Here is a 17,324-nt window from a genome sequence, read left to right as displayed (position 1 = left end):
GTCTCCGTATTTAAAAATAACAAAAATGCTCTGACCACGAATATATAGGTAAGTGCTTGGGTTATTTTAGTTTTAATCTAAATAAATTTCCATTCTGAATTATTAAAAGTCATCATATTTCATAAATTTATTTTTAAAAATTCAAATACACAGGAAAATCTACTTCTAACCAGCAAAATTAAACAGGATAACTTTATTTTTGCAAGTAAAAGACACGTTTCTAATAATAGCATGATATGTTTTAGTTCCTATTAGTCGCCAAACTTCTTAAACCTAGCACCATTCCTTCTTAGCAACTCTACACATTCATCATTCCTTCAAGAAACACTAGTGAGTCGACGTTGTCTATTGCGGTTTCAACATCTCGCTTGCTCATAGTCTTCTTCTTTGAGGCAACCGTATGAAAGCTGGTATCTTTGGCCAATGTTTGTAGAAACAGTTCTGCCGCTTTTGTAACCAAGAATATCGCCTCGGCCGACACTATTCCTACTTCCGGGTCCAGCTTCATCATCTGTTTAATCCGAGCAAATGGAAACTGTGCCAAACGTTCTTCGGGTGATTCTAAAAGTATAACAAGTAAAACCGAACATAAAACATGGTACAAACTGATAACGGTCCTTCGGCGTACCTCTTGTGCTTGCAGCATTAGCTGCATTTCGGTTAGGGACGCTCGATTCTACCACCTCTTCAGTTTCAGTTCTTTCATCGGCGTTTTCCACATTTACATCGGGTTCCATAGGTTCTTCGAAAGCGTCCGAAGTGACACCAGCGTTGCTTGTAGAATTGTCTCCTTTTTCGCTGTTTTCTTTACCGAAATCGATATCCTCCGAAAATACAAGATCTGGAGTTTCCTGCTCAGCGGATGCACCCGCTTCCTGTTCAGCTGCGCTTTCAGTATCTTTTTCAGGTTGTGCAGGAACATCTTTCTCCACTGTCGACTTGTGGGTGGGTGCATCTTGCTCAGAATTTGCATTTCCAAACGCTGCTTCATCTTGCGTGCTAAATAAATCCTCGGAATATTGAGCCTCTTCCATCCTGCTGCTAAATTTGTTTAATTTTACTGTGGCGCCAAATCTCAAATGTCACGAAGAGGTAAACAAAGATAAAATTTCTGTTTAGATTGCACGCAGTGTGGCCAGATTATTTTGGCGGTTTTCGGTAGGCGCAACAATATTTTATCGGTAGTTTTCGGTAGGTTAAAACTCGAAACTTAACTCGAGTTAAAAGAAGTGAAAGTGAAAGAAGTGTTAATCGGGATGGGGGAGGGGGGGGTACTAATGCGCAAAATGAAAGTTCCATTTCAAAAGAATATGCATCCTTTACCTAGGAAATGGATTAGATTTGGTTTAGCGGTTACAAAAATGAAGGTCTTTCTGAAGTGTTGATCTGAAAATTGTACTAGGAATTCTAAGTCAAAGAAGGACTAAGATGCAAATTTTCTTCTTAATGATGGCAAGTTCTTTTTCTCGGGCCTCCACGACGACCTTAGAGCCGCTGCAGTGCTCCATCGGATACGATTTTATCGTACGTGCTGTCATTTGATTTTCGCTGGATTATTTAGATTAATTTGATTGTTTGGCTGAGTTTTATAGTTCAATGATTAACCGTAGAGTTGGCAACCAGATTTACACATGTAAGTTGGCAATCGGCATACCCGTGTATTCCACACGTTTTGATGCAAAAAAATTAACGATTTTCATAGGTAAACAATGCTCTTTATATTTTAATGCTGTAAGCAAGTAATGCCGACCATATATTCTCTTCTATGTCATTTATTCATTAAGTTTTTTCATTTTATTATAAAAATAACGGTCAAATTGAAATTTGGAATCGCTTGAATTTGACTCGATAATAAGCAAGGTGGAATATAGAGGAGGTGTCTTCCTAGCGTTTGGCATATTGCCATTTTGAAATTCAGTTTGACAACAGCCGTCGATATTTGTATACAGGCAGCAGCCGCATTATCACGTTGAAAATGCCGATTTGTGAACTTTAGATGCAAAATACAAGTTTTAAGAGCTATACAAATATTTGTTAAACGAAAACAATTCATTTATCATACCCGTATACCAGCAACATTCGTCGCATTTGACAACTGCCGTCGATCCTGCCCAAATAGCCAGAATTGCTTAAGCAGCTCATTTTGGCACGCTAAAGATCGCTGCTCTAATTCGCCTTTTGCAGTAGATAAACAGCATCAAAGTTCTGTGTGGGTCTTTCAAACAGCGCCTAAGCAGCTTCCTTATGCCACGATTCCAGGGATTATTTTTCTGTATGTTTTATTTTCAAGCAAGCGTCATCGATGAAATAAACAAAAAGATTTGTTTCGTTTAAACACATATGTATATTTTTAAAACTTTTGTATTGATGAATTACACAAAATTTTACACAATTTACTGATAATTCACAATCACTTCACTCAATATTCCTTCTTTAATTAACTTATCTAACTTGTACAGCAGCAATGAGATGATTGACGGCGTCTCTCTTTGACACTTTGACAAGATCCACCTTGTACCGATGCCATGCATTAAAAAGCTATAAAGTTCCACCAAGTTCGATACACACTCTTAACAAGCCTTCAAGTTCCACCATGAACCCTACACATAGTGCTAATCAGCCGCAAAGTTCCAAAGAGTACCATGTGCCTGTTAAAAAGCTCCATAGTTCCGCAAAGTACCGTCTATCTCTTAATCAGCCACAAAGTACGACATCGGAACGATTTTCCGTTAAACAGCCCTAAATCAGCTATAAAGTACGAGCTGGCTATTTGGGTGGTTTTGTGCTTTTTTCTAAAGCCTTGATGGCCAATTGTTCTGTATGACGACACCTCCTTTCTACCCACTTTGATAATAAGCACAATACGAAAAGAGGATGAAGAGAAACGTCATTCTCCATACAAAATGTATGGAATACCCGGGTATGCTGGTTGCCAACTTACGTGGTAAAGTTAAAAAAAATCAAATTTAAATACTTATAGGCTGTTTAAAATTACAACTTATGCACCAAAAAATCATAAATTAAAAGTTGGGAGGCTACGGAAAATTTCAGATCAATAAAAGCAATGAATCAAAAGTTATTGCAGTTCGAAGTTGAAAAAAATACCCGGGTATCCGGTTGCCAACTTAAAGGTTAGGGCGGTGGCAACGCTCATCCGATGCGATTTTATCGGACGCTTCTGTCAAAAGCTATTTCGGCTCATATTGCGAAAATTTGAATGGTTTAACCATTATAAAAAATAATTTCATATTGTTCCTACATAACCTGCATGATTACATTGACAGATAAAATCGGATGCGACGATCCGACGGAAACAAAAAAAATTTGATTCCGTCGTACGTCGAAATCGCACGCCCGACGTTATCTGTCAAATCCCATATAAATCTCGTCCGATAAAATCGCATCCGATCAGCGTTGCCACCGCCCAAAGTAACAAATGAGGTTAGCAATCCTTGAAACAGCACCCCAAGCGCCACAGATTAAGCTTAAACGACTGAAAAATCAAATATCTGTGATTTTCGGTAGGATAAATGGAAAATCGGTAGTTTTAGGGCGGTCATCTGTGAATCGGTAGGCATATAAAAAAAATCGGTAGGAATACAGATAAATCGGTATTTCTGGTCACTCTGATTGCACGCTTGCCTTGTCATTTGAAGAAAAGCAAAACATAACAAAAATCCATCACAACATTGTGTAATTTTCGTACGAAATAGACTTTAATTTATTGACCATACATAAGTTTAAGCATGGCCCAAATGATAGTAGTTCGCAGATTAGCAGCACTATTGAAAAAGTAAGCGTGTTCAGGAAATAAACCCCCAACCAGCAGCATTACAAAAATGTGTTTATTTGTAGCACACATCGCTGCCAGTTCCTGCCGGCATCGGCTAACATTGCCAGTTCAACGACAAACCAAAGGCAAGAAAATCGCAAAGAAGAGGTCAACAATGAACCGATCAAATACTTCGGCAGCCAGGCATCTCGCTGGACGGCACAGCGTAGCCGCGAGGGTCCCAAGGGACAAGATATTCCGTGGTTTCAGCCGTACGTGGTAAACTTCAGTGTGGCAGTATTTCTCATCTACTTCTGCATTTTGCGCGAAGAAAACGACATTGACGAAGGCTTGGGGCGGTCGCTTTTCGAGCATGTTCCGGGGCTGGAGGAAAAGCAGCTGATTCTGAGCTACCACTACAACAAGGAGAACGGTCTACCAACGCTCGATATCGAAAACAGGATGAAAGAGCTGGGCATGAACTTTGAAGCTGCCAGCTAGAGTGGATTGTTAGAAAAAACTTGATTTACGTTAAGTGGTTTTGCTGTGTACCATAATATCTAGCCTTTTGAAGTGTAAACTGTATAACGCGATAAAATAAATTAGTTTCCAAAGTGTAAATGCTCTTTCCGGTTATGATTTTTCCCGATTCACGTGATTATTTTGTAAATTGAATCTTCTTCTTCTTGTTTGGCACAACAACCGCTGTCGGTCAAGGCCTGCTTGAACCCACTAGTGAAGTGAGCTTGGCTTTCAGTGACTTATTGTTACCATAGCAGGATAGTCAGTCCTACGTATGGGGACACGGTCTATTCGAGGCTTGAACCCATGACGGGCGTGTTGTTAAGTCGTACGAGTTGACGACTGTACCACCAGACCGGCCCACTTATTGAAATAAGTAAATTGAATACTTCCATTCAAAAAGGAAAAGTCCAGAGAAAAAAGGAAAATCTTTCAAAAGTTTCCTTTAACTTGATAAAAACAAGCCCTGCATCCTTTCCCCCAGTTATGCCAAAAATAACCTGATCCTGGTTTCATTTTCGGATCTGGAACTGTAAGAACCTTTTTTTTTTATCCGGCACTACAACCGCTTTGCGGTCTTGGCCTGCCTCAGGAGTGTCCGAAACCGCTCACGGTCTCGCGTCTTCGTCTGCCAGTCCGTTATCCCGGCCTTAATGGCGGACGCCTCCACGCCATCTTGCCACCTCAATTTGGGCCTACCACGCCTCCTCTGTCCTTGTGGACGGCCTAAAAAGACTTTACGGGCTGGGTCGTCCGTTTCCATGCGTATAACATGGCCAGCCCACCGGAGCCTGGCGAGCTTTATACGCTGTGCGACAGTGAGGTCGCCGTACATCTCGTATAGCTCGTCATTATAGCGGCTCCTCCATTGTCCTTCCACACATACGGGGCCAAGTATCCTTCTGAGCATCTTCCTCTCGAACGCGGCTAAGAGGGTTTCGTCAGATTTGGACAGTGTCCATGTCTCAGAGGCGTATGTGAGTACTGGTACTATATAGGTACTATATAGTCCCAGCTTCGTCCGTCGCGACAGGTTCTTTGAGGTAAACTGCTTTTTCAGGCTGTAGAATGACCGGTTGGCAGCCAGCATCCTTGCGCGCAACTCAGCTTCCATGCTGTTGTCGTTGCTGACCTTTGACCCAAGATAGGTGAATTGTGGGACGACCTCAAAAGTGCGTTCACCTATCTGTACGTCACGCCTACGTAGATTCGGATTATTTATTGGTAGGTCCGCTGATGTTGCCACCATCAGTTTGCTCTTTGCCTCGTTTATCTGCAATCCGAGGCTCTCTGCCGCCTGCTCAATCCCTTGGTAGGCTTCTGCTACATAGGAGAGCCGCAGACCAATGATGTCTATATCATCAGCGTATGCCAGGATCTGGGTTGACTTATAGAAGATGGTTCCCGTAGTCTCCACCCTCGAGTCGCGGATGGCCCTCTCTAGCGCCAAGTTGAATAGGAGACAGGCAAGCCCGTCCCCCTGGCGCAGACCTTTGGTGGTAGCAAAAGGTCCTGAGAGTTTTCCATCCACCCTCACCTGGCATGTGACGTTGGTCGTAGTCATTCTAACTAGCCTTATCAGTTTGGCCGGGATTCCAAATGAGCTCATAGCGTCGTACAGTTTTACCCTGGCTATGCTATCGTATGCGGCTTTGAAGTCTATGAAGAGATGGTATGTGTCGTTTTTGTATTCAGTCATCTTCTCCAAGATCTGCCGCATGGTGAAGATCTGATCAGTGGTTGATTTTCCGTTTCGGAATCCTCTTTGATAGTTTCCTACTATCTCTTCGACGTGCGGGACAAGGCGATCCTGAAGGATCAGGGAGAATATTTTATAGGCGGTATTCAACACCGTAATACCCCTGTAGTTGTTGCAGTCCAACCTGTCTCCCTTCTTGTATACGGGGTAGATGATGCCGAGATTCCAATCACAAGGCATCGATTCGCTATCCCACACCTCAGTAACAATTTGATGAATCTCGTTTTCTAGTCGTGCACCTCCATTCTTGACCAGTTCAGCTGCAATTCCGTCGGTTCCGGGTGCCTTGTTATTTTTCAGCCGACGGATAGCCTTTCGTGTTTCTTCTATGCTAGGTGGCAGTAGCATGACACTATCTGCTAGTGGCGCTTCTAGCTGTTCGTTTAACTGGTCGTTGAGTAATTCATCAAAGTACTGAGCCCACCGCGAGAGGACCTCTGGCTGGTTACTAACCAGATCTCCATCCTTGTTGCGACAGCAGGTTACCTTAGGTACCACGTTGTTTCGGTGACCTGCTATCGCTTGGTAAAACTTTCGTGTCGGTCCGTACGCCTCTCTGGTTTGCTCGAGTTCCCGCATGTTTTGCTCTTCCAGAGCATGCTTCTTAGAGCGGTGAACTCGTTTCTCTTCGCGTCTGAGCCGTGAATATTCCTCTGCGCATGCCCGCGTTCTATGCCGTTGCTGCATTACTCGGTATGCAGTATTCTTACGTTCGGTCACTTGTCTGCATTCATCGTCGAACCAGCCAGATTTGGTGTTGCCACGACGTGGTGGGAGTATATTTCTTGCACAGTTTATTATTTTTGTTTTTAGAGCGTTCCACCTCTCGCTCGTAGTTTCATATCTGTTTTCTGGTAGTAGAGACTCGTCTAAAGCGGCTTTGAATTCCTGTTGGACAGTAATGTCCCTTAGAGAGTCCGTGTTGAGCCGAGGCTGCGTGTTTTCTCCGCCCCCATTGGTGCGGGGGCGGGCGATTCTACAACGTATCACTAAGCCAACCAAGTAGTGATCGGAATCGATATTGGCTCCTCGATAAGTTCTGACGTTTAACAGGCTCGACTGTCGTCGGCGGCTTATTAACACGTGGTCGATCTGGTTGAAGGATTCGCCATCCGGGTGCGCCCACGTCATTTTGTGGATGTCCCTCCGCGCAAATTTGGTACTTCCTACAACCAGATTGTTCGCTGCGGCGAACTGGACCAATCTACTACCATTATCGTTACTGTGCTCATGCAGACTGTGACAGCCAGTGTATTGGCGGTACATTGGCTCCCTACCGACTTTTGCGTTGAAGTCCCCCAGGATGATTTTGAGGTCATGCCTGGGGCACGCATCTATAGTTCTAGCGAGGCGGCCGTAAAAAAGGTCCTTCTCCTCTTCCTCTTTATCTTCGGTAGGGGCGTGAACGTTTATGAGGCTTATATTAAAAAATTTGCCTCGCATGCGCAGGGTGCATAGCCTATCGTTTATAGCCTTGAAATCTATGATTACGGATTTCAGCCGGGGACCTACGGCGAAACCCGTTCCGAGCATTGCTTACCACGCCTGTTGTGCACACCGTTCCCTAGCCACCGAATCTCTTGTAGAGCTACGAGGTCCATGCTCAATGTGGCTAGGGCGTCATCAAGTTGTTTCAAGGCTCCGGCTTTGCTAAGAGTGCGTACGTTCCATGAGCCCATTTTAATCGTTGTCCGGGGGCATTGCGTTGGGTCGGTATCGTTAAGTCCGTTTCGTATCCTTCTGATGCTTCCTGTAGTCAGTTGTTCCATGGGACTGGGTGACTGGCCCTGCGCCCACGTGGCCGTTTTATTTAGCGTCGGGTTGCCCCCCCGACGTTCAGGCACCCAGTTTCCCGGGATACCCACCCCCCTCCTGGTTCGCCATATGCCACCATCCGCCCAAGGGGTTGGATCTAGCCCTTGTACCCAAGCTAGGATATATGAAGGCACATGTTACCACTCTGCACGACGAGGACGTGTCGGAATAGGAGTTGGATGGGAGAGCCTATGTTATCCCTCGGAGGGCTTCGGATCCCATCCCATTACAGAGCACCAGTAAGAACCTTTACCGATCCTAAAACTGAACCTGGACCTATATTGATCCTGATACTGATACCGTCTTTATCACAAGGCAACTGATACCGAATACAACCCACAATCCACGATCCCAAATAATTTCTCAATCATTTCACTTAATACTGGATACGACTTTGTCCATTTTGAACCGGTCTCTATCATGTAACTGTTGTTTTTGATATTAATTTAATTTAATTTAAAGAATTTGGATATTTGAGAGTTCTTTCGCCTTTTGTGGAACTAGTAGTTTGCTTCACTCTTCATTCGCTGGATTACTAATGGACGCATTTAATATATTTACAAATTGGATTATTAAAAATGTACATAGATTTTTAGTACCCCCGTTCTTCAACATTTTCCATCTTTTTAATTCAGTATTGAATATATAAATCATAAAAAATACACAGTTGTAACACCACTTTTGTAAAGTTATATATTTTTATTTGCTCTTCGTGTATACTTCACATCTTTTTCTACTTTTGATTGTTCGCTTACATTCTAAATGCGGGGTTTGAAATTCTTTCCATTTATCATTTTGTGTTGTCTCAACTGCACTGTAATTGTGCTCCTCCTCATTATTATCAACTGCTTCACATGCTTTGCCTGCGCTGCATTACCTTTTCTCTATCATCTAATTTGTAGTTGCTGTTAGCAAACAGTAAAACGATCATTTAGTCACCTTTCGTTTTGGTGCAACAATGTGTGTCTTTAACCCCGGTGCCTTCTCAACCGGTGTCAGACCGAAACCTATTAGTATAGTTATTTAGCAAGCAGTATAGTATAATGGATCCTGTGAGTGGATCTGCGCAAAAAAGAAGCAAAAGATTGCCAATAACTAAAACAAATGTATATAATTTATTTTCCTCGCATCAAATGTAATGTGATTTTTTGTTCCTCGCTTATCTATCATATCTCGCAAAAGCGCCATCAATTGAAAAGCGCGAAAACTTGAAAATTAAAAACACGCAATTGAATAACACTTGTGTTTTCTCGCACATCTTTTGCGCAGGTGAATCGCCACGAATGTTAGCTAACTGATGCTAACCGTATCATGCTATACATCATCGCCCTATATCAAGCAAAACTTGTTCATTGCATAATCCTTGAGAAAAAAAAACACACACCTTTTTCATTGGTAATTGTAAAAGATTTGTAATGTTCGAAAATTTGAAGCACTTCGTCTTAGGTTTTCCCTTTTCCTACCTCCTGTGTCGGTGTTCGGTTTCTTTGCAATGGATACGGTGTTTGGAGCTAAATGAAAAAGGGATAAGCTAAAAGCGGATTCACTTTCCTCATCGCACAATCCTAAGCAATTAGCAATGTTTGGGGTATTAGTAGGAGATGTTTCAAAACTAAAATGTCTACACCTTTTGCTGATGTTTAGACACACGCCTTGCCCTTCGCTGTGTCATCGTCCATGTCGGTGTTTAACGTACCAAAACAATCCTCGCATACTGTTTTGCTATCGTTAACCACGCGGATGGGCGATAACTGGCATAAAGAATCAGTGTGACACGATGGTGAAGTTAAATAGCTTCTAGTTTAGTAAAATAGAGCGTGTTTGTGTGTGTTGTGTCGGAGGAGCCAGTGTGCGGCCGTATCGATCCGTAGTTGAAACTTCAACCCAATGAGCCTCGACACGGATTGATTTGCAGCATTACACGTTGCCTGTTGTTGTGTTGTCTACCACGGGTCCGCAATCATCATATGTTGAGCGTTCAGCGTTCAGAGTTCAGTGCGACCGGAATGCGATCGCTTTCCACGCTGCGACCATTCCGAGATTCCAATTCCATCCAGTCCGTCAGTCAGTCTGCTAGTTCGATCCGTCCGCAACCAAACTCAATCCCGGTTTACGGTTCCCTTTTTTGCTATGGTGGGCTCCAGGTTTGGGGTAAGGTTGCGGGCGGCTCCAACTGGACAGCCGAATAGCACCAAACAGGCCTTGGGGTGATACACGCCGTGTAGCTGGCACCGCAAATAATCGATTACGATCCTGTTGCTAGTAGCTGCCACAAAGCGATATCTGGATTTTGCAGCCCGATCCAACCCAAACGAGGCGAAAGGTGTGCATGGAAATAAATAAGAGAAGAAAGAGGCTTAAATTAGTTAAAATTTCTTACACTCATCAAATCACGTTTATTCGTTTTTCCTCCCCCTTTCCCTTCGTCGCGATCTCTCTACCCCTCCATTCATTAGCTGAAATGAGAGCTACGGTTACCGTTGGTGGAAGAGGAAAGGGGCCCCCTTTAACCGAGCCATGGCAAAAGGGCGAAATTTGTAACGCATTTCATTCGCTAATACGGGCTCGCTCGGCAATGATACGAAATGTTATGATCGTGAGTAATTATTGTTATCCCAGCGTGGAGCATAGGAGCGAGCTTGTAACCACTGCCCGAAGAAAGTATTCAATGGTGAGTTGATCGTTCATAAGATGATGTTCAACAGGGTGCTAGAAGAACATCGCAAAAATTAAGCTCGATCGTGTGCAATTTATGGCGACTGCTGTATGATTAACCTGCCAACGCATGATTTAAGTTGTTTTATGATTAAAAAAATTTGTTATCAAAACTTAAAAAGCCAGCCAACACGTCTTCCTCCAATTAATGTTGCAAATTTTCTGATTGTTTGAACCTATTTTTAATGGATTTTTAAAGGGATTTCAGTAATAAATATCAAGTTCAAGGCTTGTACTGTCAATTTTAAGATTTTTAATTTAATTTAATACAATGTCGAAAAGATTAGTCCAGTTTTACATATGATATCGATTTCGGTAAGGTATAGTTATGATGGTATGTATAGTATCCTTACTCCATATACCTTGGAGTCAATAATGAAATTTAGATAAAAGAAACTCCTATAGGATAAAATATTTGATAACGTCAAAGAAGAACCAAGTTTTTTACCATTCATGTTAACAAAAACTATATTAGTGAGAATATAAACACTGAAAAGTGAGATGAATGAATAAAAATAGCATGAATAAAAGCACATAAGATTGTTGACATTTTTCTCACATCTTTTTTTACCCTAACATATTTATTCATTCATTCATTCTAATCTACTCTATTCATTCATTCATTCTCACCAATTATATGTTATTTAACTGGTTTTGAGAGTTTGTGTTTAATTATATGTGCAAATCATGATTGATGAATGAATAATGATGTAGAATAAGCCCAAGATTCAATTATTTCTTCTATATTTAACCCTTCATTAGCAATGTTGGCGTACATTTAGGTTCCAATGTACATCAAACTGATATTTTCATATATTCAAACAATACTTTAACGCTCAGCTAGGTAAACAATATTAAAAATCGGAAAGTTGCTGTAATGGAGGAAACATTGGCTTTTTCTAGACAGTGAACAAGTATTCCCCGATATACGCCATACTCGATATACGCGATTTTATTAATTCGACAGTTCTTCGAGCAAATGGTACTGATTTGGCATATAAATTAGACAAAAAACCCTTTTAGTTGAATTTGAAAATCATTTTAAAAGGTACAAAATTGAAATGTTCAGTAGAAATAAGAGCAAATAATTAATTTAGTGGCTAAAACCCACCATTTCAAGTAAATTATACTAAAATGAGCAGAAATTTGACTGAAAACCTCGAAATTTGACTTAATTCTAATATTCGCTAATATTCGAAATATGCCCTTTCCTCCGGTTCGCATAAATAGCGTATATCGGGGAATACCTGTATTATCAAAAATATCCAAACCAAAAGAATTTGATTAGAAACAACAAAAAATACTTAACAAGAATGCACAATGCAGGAGTAATTGTAAAATAGCAACCAACAGATCTAGGATATGTCTGTTGCAAAAACAAATAAGGCTCCGATAGAGGGAGCAGGGAAGTGGCAACTACTTGCAACTGACCCTAAGCTGATTTGAATTTAATTTTCAACGATTCAATCACTTTCTTTAAGGTTTTTATCGCGACACAATAAAACAAAGGACGAAATAGTGCACCGATCACGAAGCAACAGTTATCCCAGCTGTTACCACAACCGAAAACGAAGCGTTGATGGGGGTGATGAAACGAACACGAAACCAAAAACGAGCAAGGAGTTAAATTTACAAAATTCACGCACGAGTGTTTAAATTGAAAAATAATTTTTGCTTCAACAGAAAATTAATGAGTTTTTCCTTCCACCATGATCTTCACCATATCTCGCCCGAAACTGCATGTTTGCTGCTGGCTGGCCAGTTTCGTGGTCTCGCACAATCGATGTTTTTTTACCTCCCCATCGAATCGTTGCGGTATTGCTCCCACAATTGCTTCCCAATCTCACCCTATTCTCCCATTTTACCCCAAACTTCTCCCAAGAAATGAGGCGCGGGTGCTCTTATTAATGGGTGTCCCTTTCGTTGCTTCTCTTTCTTGCGCTTGTTCACCACCGCCAAGCTTCATCCAACCCAGCACACCCTCCCTATGTGGGGTGCCCCTCACCGCTCATACATCGACAGCCATGGAAACATTCTTCTTTAATTTATGCTTAAGGGCAGCATCGTCATCACCAACCAACTCACCCACCATCGCAGCTTTCCTTCACCGTTACGGCACCGGCCCGGTTGCGAGGGAAGCATGTGCGTCATGGACCGCGATCGACATTGCATATCAGCTGGGACAGAGAAGGCGCGCGGGGTAGGCCGCCGCGATCATTATTAACTGGGCAAAAAGGAGAGCAATACTAAACCACGAACCCGGAGCAATGGCCGGGCCGCAACGGGGAGAGAAGCAGCATCGATGCAGGCAATGTTCCGTGGAACCATAAAGTTGTTTCCAATTTTCATTCCCTCCACACGCCGGTTTGGAGAGGGTGTTAGTGCTGCTCGTGTAATTTTCGAGCAAATGAAATGAGGCAACCGAGTGCGAAAAGGGTACGAAACATCACCACGGGGCGTTAATAATCCGGTCCGGAAGTTTTTATAATGAGAATGTGCTCATTGTTGTGGTGCTATCAAACTTCACCTCATCCCACATCCCAAAACTATCAGTTTTATCGCGCAATGAATAGGGCGCAGGGCAGGGGTGAATCTTTTTCTGTTAAGAGACAGGAACTGCCATAATTTATCTCCAGATATCTGTGCGCAGCTCCGCGCACGGTGAAATGTAGATGCACTAAATGCACACGATGTGTTCGACCATCCTCGGCCCAGCATCTGGTATCGCCGGCAACTGGCCGAGCCTGCCTAAACCTGGGACCCTGGCGGGGACGGTGTGCACTTGGGCTGAAATTACGAACCGATCTCTTAATGTTACTCGGTCACAAACCATGCAGCACAGTGCAGGATAGATGGAATGAGTTGCGGATAGCCTCGCACAACCGCACAAGAAAGTTGATGCATTCCCGCGGGCAACAAAAGTGCATAATTCACCCCTTATAATAATATGCACTAGGTGGCGGTGATTCGTGGTGCGGGTGCGGACAAAATGAGGCATAAATAATAATAAGCAAAAATCAAAGTCAAAGCACTTATAAACACACATACACATGCACCTACAGCCCCATCCATTCCATTGGACATGGGCAGGAAAAGCCACGGGGGAAAAACCAAAGGATACGCGCCCGAGAAAAGTTCAATGTGGGCAACCACGGGAAAGATTCTTTCACCCAACAACACCCCCTATTCCTCTCTCATCACCCATGGGTCCGTTGACCCACCCGCCGGTACCATTGCAGAATCCCGGCAAAAAGGTCACGTCAACGTTTGCCGGATTAAAATCGCACCAACCGGGGCAACAAGGCGAGTTACGATGAGATACGAGATGACGGCGGAATGGTAGCAAAACGGCCCGGCGCAAGCAAATGAGCAAAATGAAATAAAATAAAAATGAAATGAAGGTTATAAGGGAGGGCACCGCATTGCAAATGGAGTGGGCAGGTTGTGGCTGGATGGTAATTCACGAAATATAAACCCAAGCCCCAAGTCGATGGCGGGTAGTGCCAGCAATCCATCCAACACACGAAAAGCAACACCATGCCGTAGCAGAATCCGCGGAACGGAGCAGAGATGATTGGGTTTGCGGTGAAAATACACGTAATTACCTCGGGTGGACAATTATTCCGGTCAGTCGCTTCAGTCGAAGGTGGCAGGCGAACAATGGACCCGGTAATTGTGACCATCAGATATGGAGTTTCGCCATTGCATGTAAATACAATTTGGTGTATTATGTGCATTTTTTAATAAATAGTTTACAGGAAAATTGTTGGATACAGTGATTAAATGATGATTACATTGATTTACAGCCTTTTTCAACCAGTGTAAAATCAAACACTCTTCTGGATAGCAGATGTGTCAGAATAATTCTTCCTAATTAGTACTTTTATATTATGTAAAATGTAAACATCATATTATAAATCACTCATGACATACATTTCTAACATTTCCATCCACCAATCAGTATTTATCAATGGACCGGTGAAGAACAGATGGTGATATATAGCGCTATATATCGATCTTAATATAGAAATATGCTCAACAACCACTACAGCGGTATAATGGTGCTTAATACAACATATTGAAAAATAGCTAAAAACAATTAAAAATAATTACCGTAGTGGAATTTCAATATTTTTACACATGTTAAGAGTGATATGAGGCAATTTGCTGTTTGAAATTCTGACAACATAATCAGTCTAGTTAGAATGACAATGTACAACTTCATCTATCAAGTGAAGGTGGTAGTAAAACACATACAAGATTTTGTGAAGACCAATAAAGATTTGCGCCAGGGGAATGTATTTGCTTGTTTCCTACTTCACTTGCTACAAGTCGTATAGCGTGCAAGGATACTGATTATCTGCCAGTAATTATATAGCGTGTGAGCTTTCACCTCAAATGACATATAGAAATGTTAGAAACTGAAATTGTATGGTATCTGTATACTTCCAGTTTACACAAGTGTCGCTGAAATCAAATTTAAACCCGTTTATCGAGAAAGAAAGATAGCAATATCATTGGAAACTTCAATTATGATCTTACCTCCATCAGCAGATCGCTGATGTTCTAATAGACTGTTAAATGTACAGATTGAAATTAAAATAGATGGGGAAATAATTGATGTAGCCTCGGAAATTAAACATCTTGGCCTCAGATTGCGCTTTAGTTCTTCTATTGATGATTTGATTAAGAAAATGGCCAGCAAGAGTGGCGTTCTCACAAGACTTAGAAATTATATTATTTTGGCGGGAAAGATCGAACTATACAATATATTAATCAGGTCATACATTAATTTCTGTCCTACTATACTTTTTCTGTCTTGTCAAACTGAGTTACCATGACTTCAGAAGATTCAGAACAAAACGGTATGCACTAAACTAAACTGTGGTAGTTTTACCACGTCAGTAATTATGCTTAAATTTTTGCAATGGATGTCCATAAGGCAAATAATAATCTACCTAACAATGTTGTTCATCTACAAAATACTGAATACCCGTGTACTTGCGGGAAAACATGATCCGGGGTAACAATATTGTACATGCATGCAAGGAAACTGTTTGTTATTTACGGGGCTCCAAATCTACAATAGCATTTCCCATAATTAATTAATTAATTTATTTATTTATTATAAAGTATCGAGGCTCCATGGCCTACATACACAATTAAAACTAATGTCTTATAAACTATGTGTTCCTCAAATTAGACGTAATGCAATCTCGAATGACGCTAGTACATTTTGGTACACTAAAGGACAGGTCTACAAAATTTGAAAATAAATTAAAGTTCTTGGACATTAATAACAACGGATCCCTAGCACAGAAAAGACGATAACGAAAGTCAGTTATTAAAAATTGTCGAGTTCTTAAAGCTCTAGTAGGGACATAAAAATTTACATGACTTAGCAATAGAGGTGCATCGATTCTTCCAGTTAATAGTTTAAACATAAAAATTCCTTGGGCAACCATTCTTCTCTTTTCCAAAGTTTCAAGCCCTAACAACTGACTCCTCGTATGATAAGCTGGTAGCACGTCGTTATGTCTCCACGGAAGCCGCTTAATAGCTACCTGTGTAAATTTTCGCAGGATCCTCTCAAGGCTCTCAATTCTAGTAACTTGCTCCGAAAACCAAGCAACTGAAGCGTACTCCATCAAAGGACGAACAAGGCAACAGTAAAGTGATTTTAAACAGAGAGGGTCATGAAACATTTTGCTACTTCTAATTATGTGTCCAAGAGTCCTGTTAGCCCTAGCAATTACGTCGTCAAATTGTTTGTCTAAACAAAGTTTCGTGTCTAAAATAATGCCTAAGTCCCTAACAGTTTCAGATCGAGGCAATAAAGTGTCAGAAAGAACATAATTAAAACATAATGGAGTTCTCGCACGAGTAAACGAAATAACCGAGCACTTACTGACATTGAGTGACAGTGACAAAATAATGCGGTTAACCAACAGCCACTAGACAACTTTAAAAGCTCTTACGCCACATATATTAAGTCTAGATTTAGATAATTCATAGATGACCATAGTAATGTACCATAGTAATAATGTAAAAATAACCGCTATATTTCGGTTTTTTAATTACATTACTTCGTAATTACTTAGCTGAGTGATGATGATGAGAATTTCTTATTTTTTTATTTGTTCTGTGGAATACTAAGAACATATCAAAATAAGAAATAGACGACAATCACTTGAGACACACTCACTCGAATCAGCTCATTATGGGCTCTTGTGTTGAGTTTTGCTATGGTCATACCTAAAGTGACCAACTATGATGTACGCTGTAAACCGTATCCAACTATATTGTATGAAGCTGTAACTGCCAAATTTTGCCGAATTATCTTCAAATGTGTAAATTTAATATCCTAGAGATAAATTCGTTCCTCTCAATCCATTGTCGGGGTAAGAGGTGAGACTCATCATCATCAAGAATTCAATATCATTTAAGCAAAAGGTGTACTTTTGGTTTTTTTTTTTTTTATTAATTGCCAAGCGAAAATATTGTGAACAGGTGACCCCCGAGATATTACTGTATTTGGAACAGAAAAAATATCCCAAAGCAAGGCGTAAGTCCAAAAAGCCACATGTAAAATATGTGTCAATATTAAGTTCGACAGTGTTTTAATTTTACAACAAAAGTCGTTTACATGATATTAATATTCAAGATTGAATAGTTGGGGAATCTTTATAAATGTATATAGAACGGTTATCAGCAATAAATTACAAAAAAATACAGTCTTTC

The 17,324-nt window shown here is 41.3% G+C and overlaps 2 protein-coding genes and 1 long non-coding RNA gene across 3 annotated transcripts in view; 1 reads left to right on the top strand and 2 right to left on the bottom strand.

Annotated features, from left to right (window-relative positions):
- Positions 1-160: 160 nt before the first annotated feature.
- On the bottom strand, positions 161-1,100 carry LOC121592810 (DNA polymerase epsilon subunit 4). Its single transcript, XM_041914609.1, has 2 exons — positions 629-1,100; positions 161-561 (listed from the first exon to the last, which is right to left on the bottom strand). The coding sequence occupies exons 1-2, from the start codon at positions 1,032-1,034 to the stop codon at positions 299-301; spliced, it is 669 nt and encodes a 222-aa protein (XP_041770543.1). The 5' UTR covers positions 1,035-1,100; the 3' UTR covers positions 161-298.
- A 2,505-nt stretch (positions 1,101-3,605) lies between these two features.
- LOC121592643 lies at positions 3,606-4,285 on the top strand. Its single transcript, XM_041914278.1, has 2 exons — positions 3,606-3,793; positions 3,856-4,285. The coding sequence occupies exons 1-2, from the start codon at positions 3,747-3,749 to the stop codon at positions 4,271-4,273; spliced, it is 465 nt and encodes a 154-aa protein (XP_041770212.1). The 5' UTR covers positions 3,606-3,746; the 3' UTR covers positions 4,274-4,285.
- A 4,267-nt stretch (positions 4,286-8,552) lies between these two features.
- LOC121593299 overlaps positions 8,553-17,324 on the bottom strand; it is a 44,536-nt gene continuing 35,764 nt past the window's right edge. Inside the window, exon 2 of the long non-coding RNA XR_006004755.1 lies at positions 8,553-10,151. This is a non-coding gene — a long non-coding RNA (uncharacterized LOC121593299). The remainder of the gene's footprint in view (positions 10,152-17,324) is intronic.

Source organism: Anopheles merus, chromosome 2L, assembly GCF_017562075.2.
Source record: "Anopheles merus strain MAF chromosome 2L, AmerM5.1, whole genome shotgun sequence".
NCBI classification, from domain to species: domain Eukaryota; kingdom Metazoa; phylum Arthropoda; class Insecta; order Diptera; family Culicidae; genus Anopheles; species Anopheles merus.
This window is presented reverse-complemented; position numbering and strand designations above follow the sequence as displayed.

Excerpts from the sequence above, each read along its gene's own strand:
- LOC121592810 (XM_041914609.1), bottom strand. The coding sequence starts at position 1,034 with ATGGAAGAGGCTCAATATTCCGAGGATTTATTTAGCACGCAAGATGAA. Across the intron at positions 562-628 it reads TAATGCTGCAAGCACAAGAG|AATCACCCGAAGAACGTTTG; the intron begins GTACGCCGAAGG and ends TTATACTTTTAG.
- LOC121592643 (XM_041914278.1), top strand. The coding sequence starts at position 3,747 with ATGGCCCAAATGATAGTAGTTCGCAGATTAGCAGCACTATTGAAAAA. Across the intron at positions 3,794-3,855 it reads TTAGCAGCACTATTGAAAAA|CACACATCGCTGCCAGTTCC; the intron begins GTAAGCGTGTTC and ends GTTTATTTGTAG.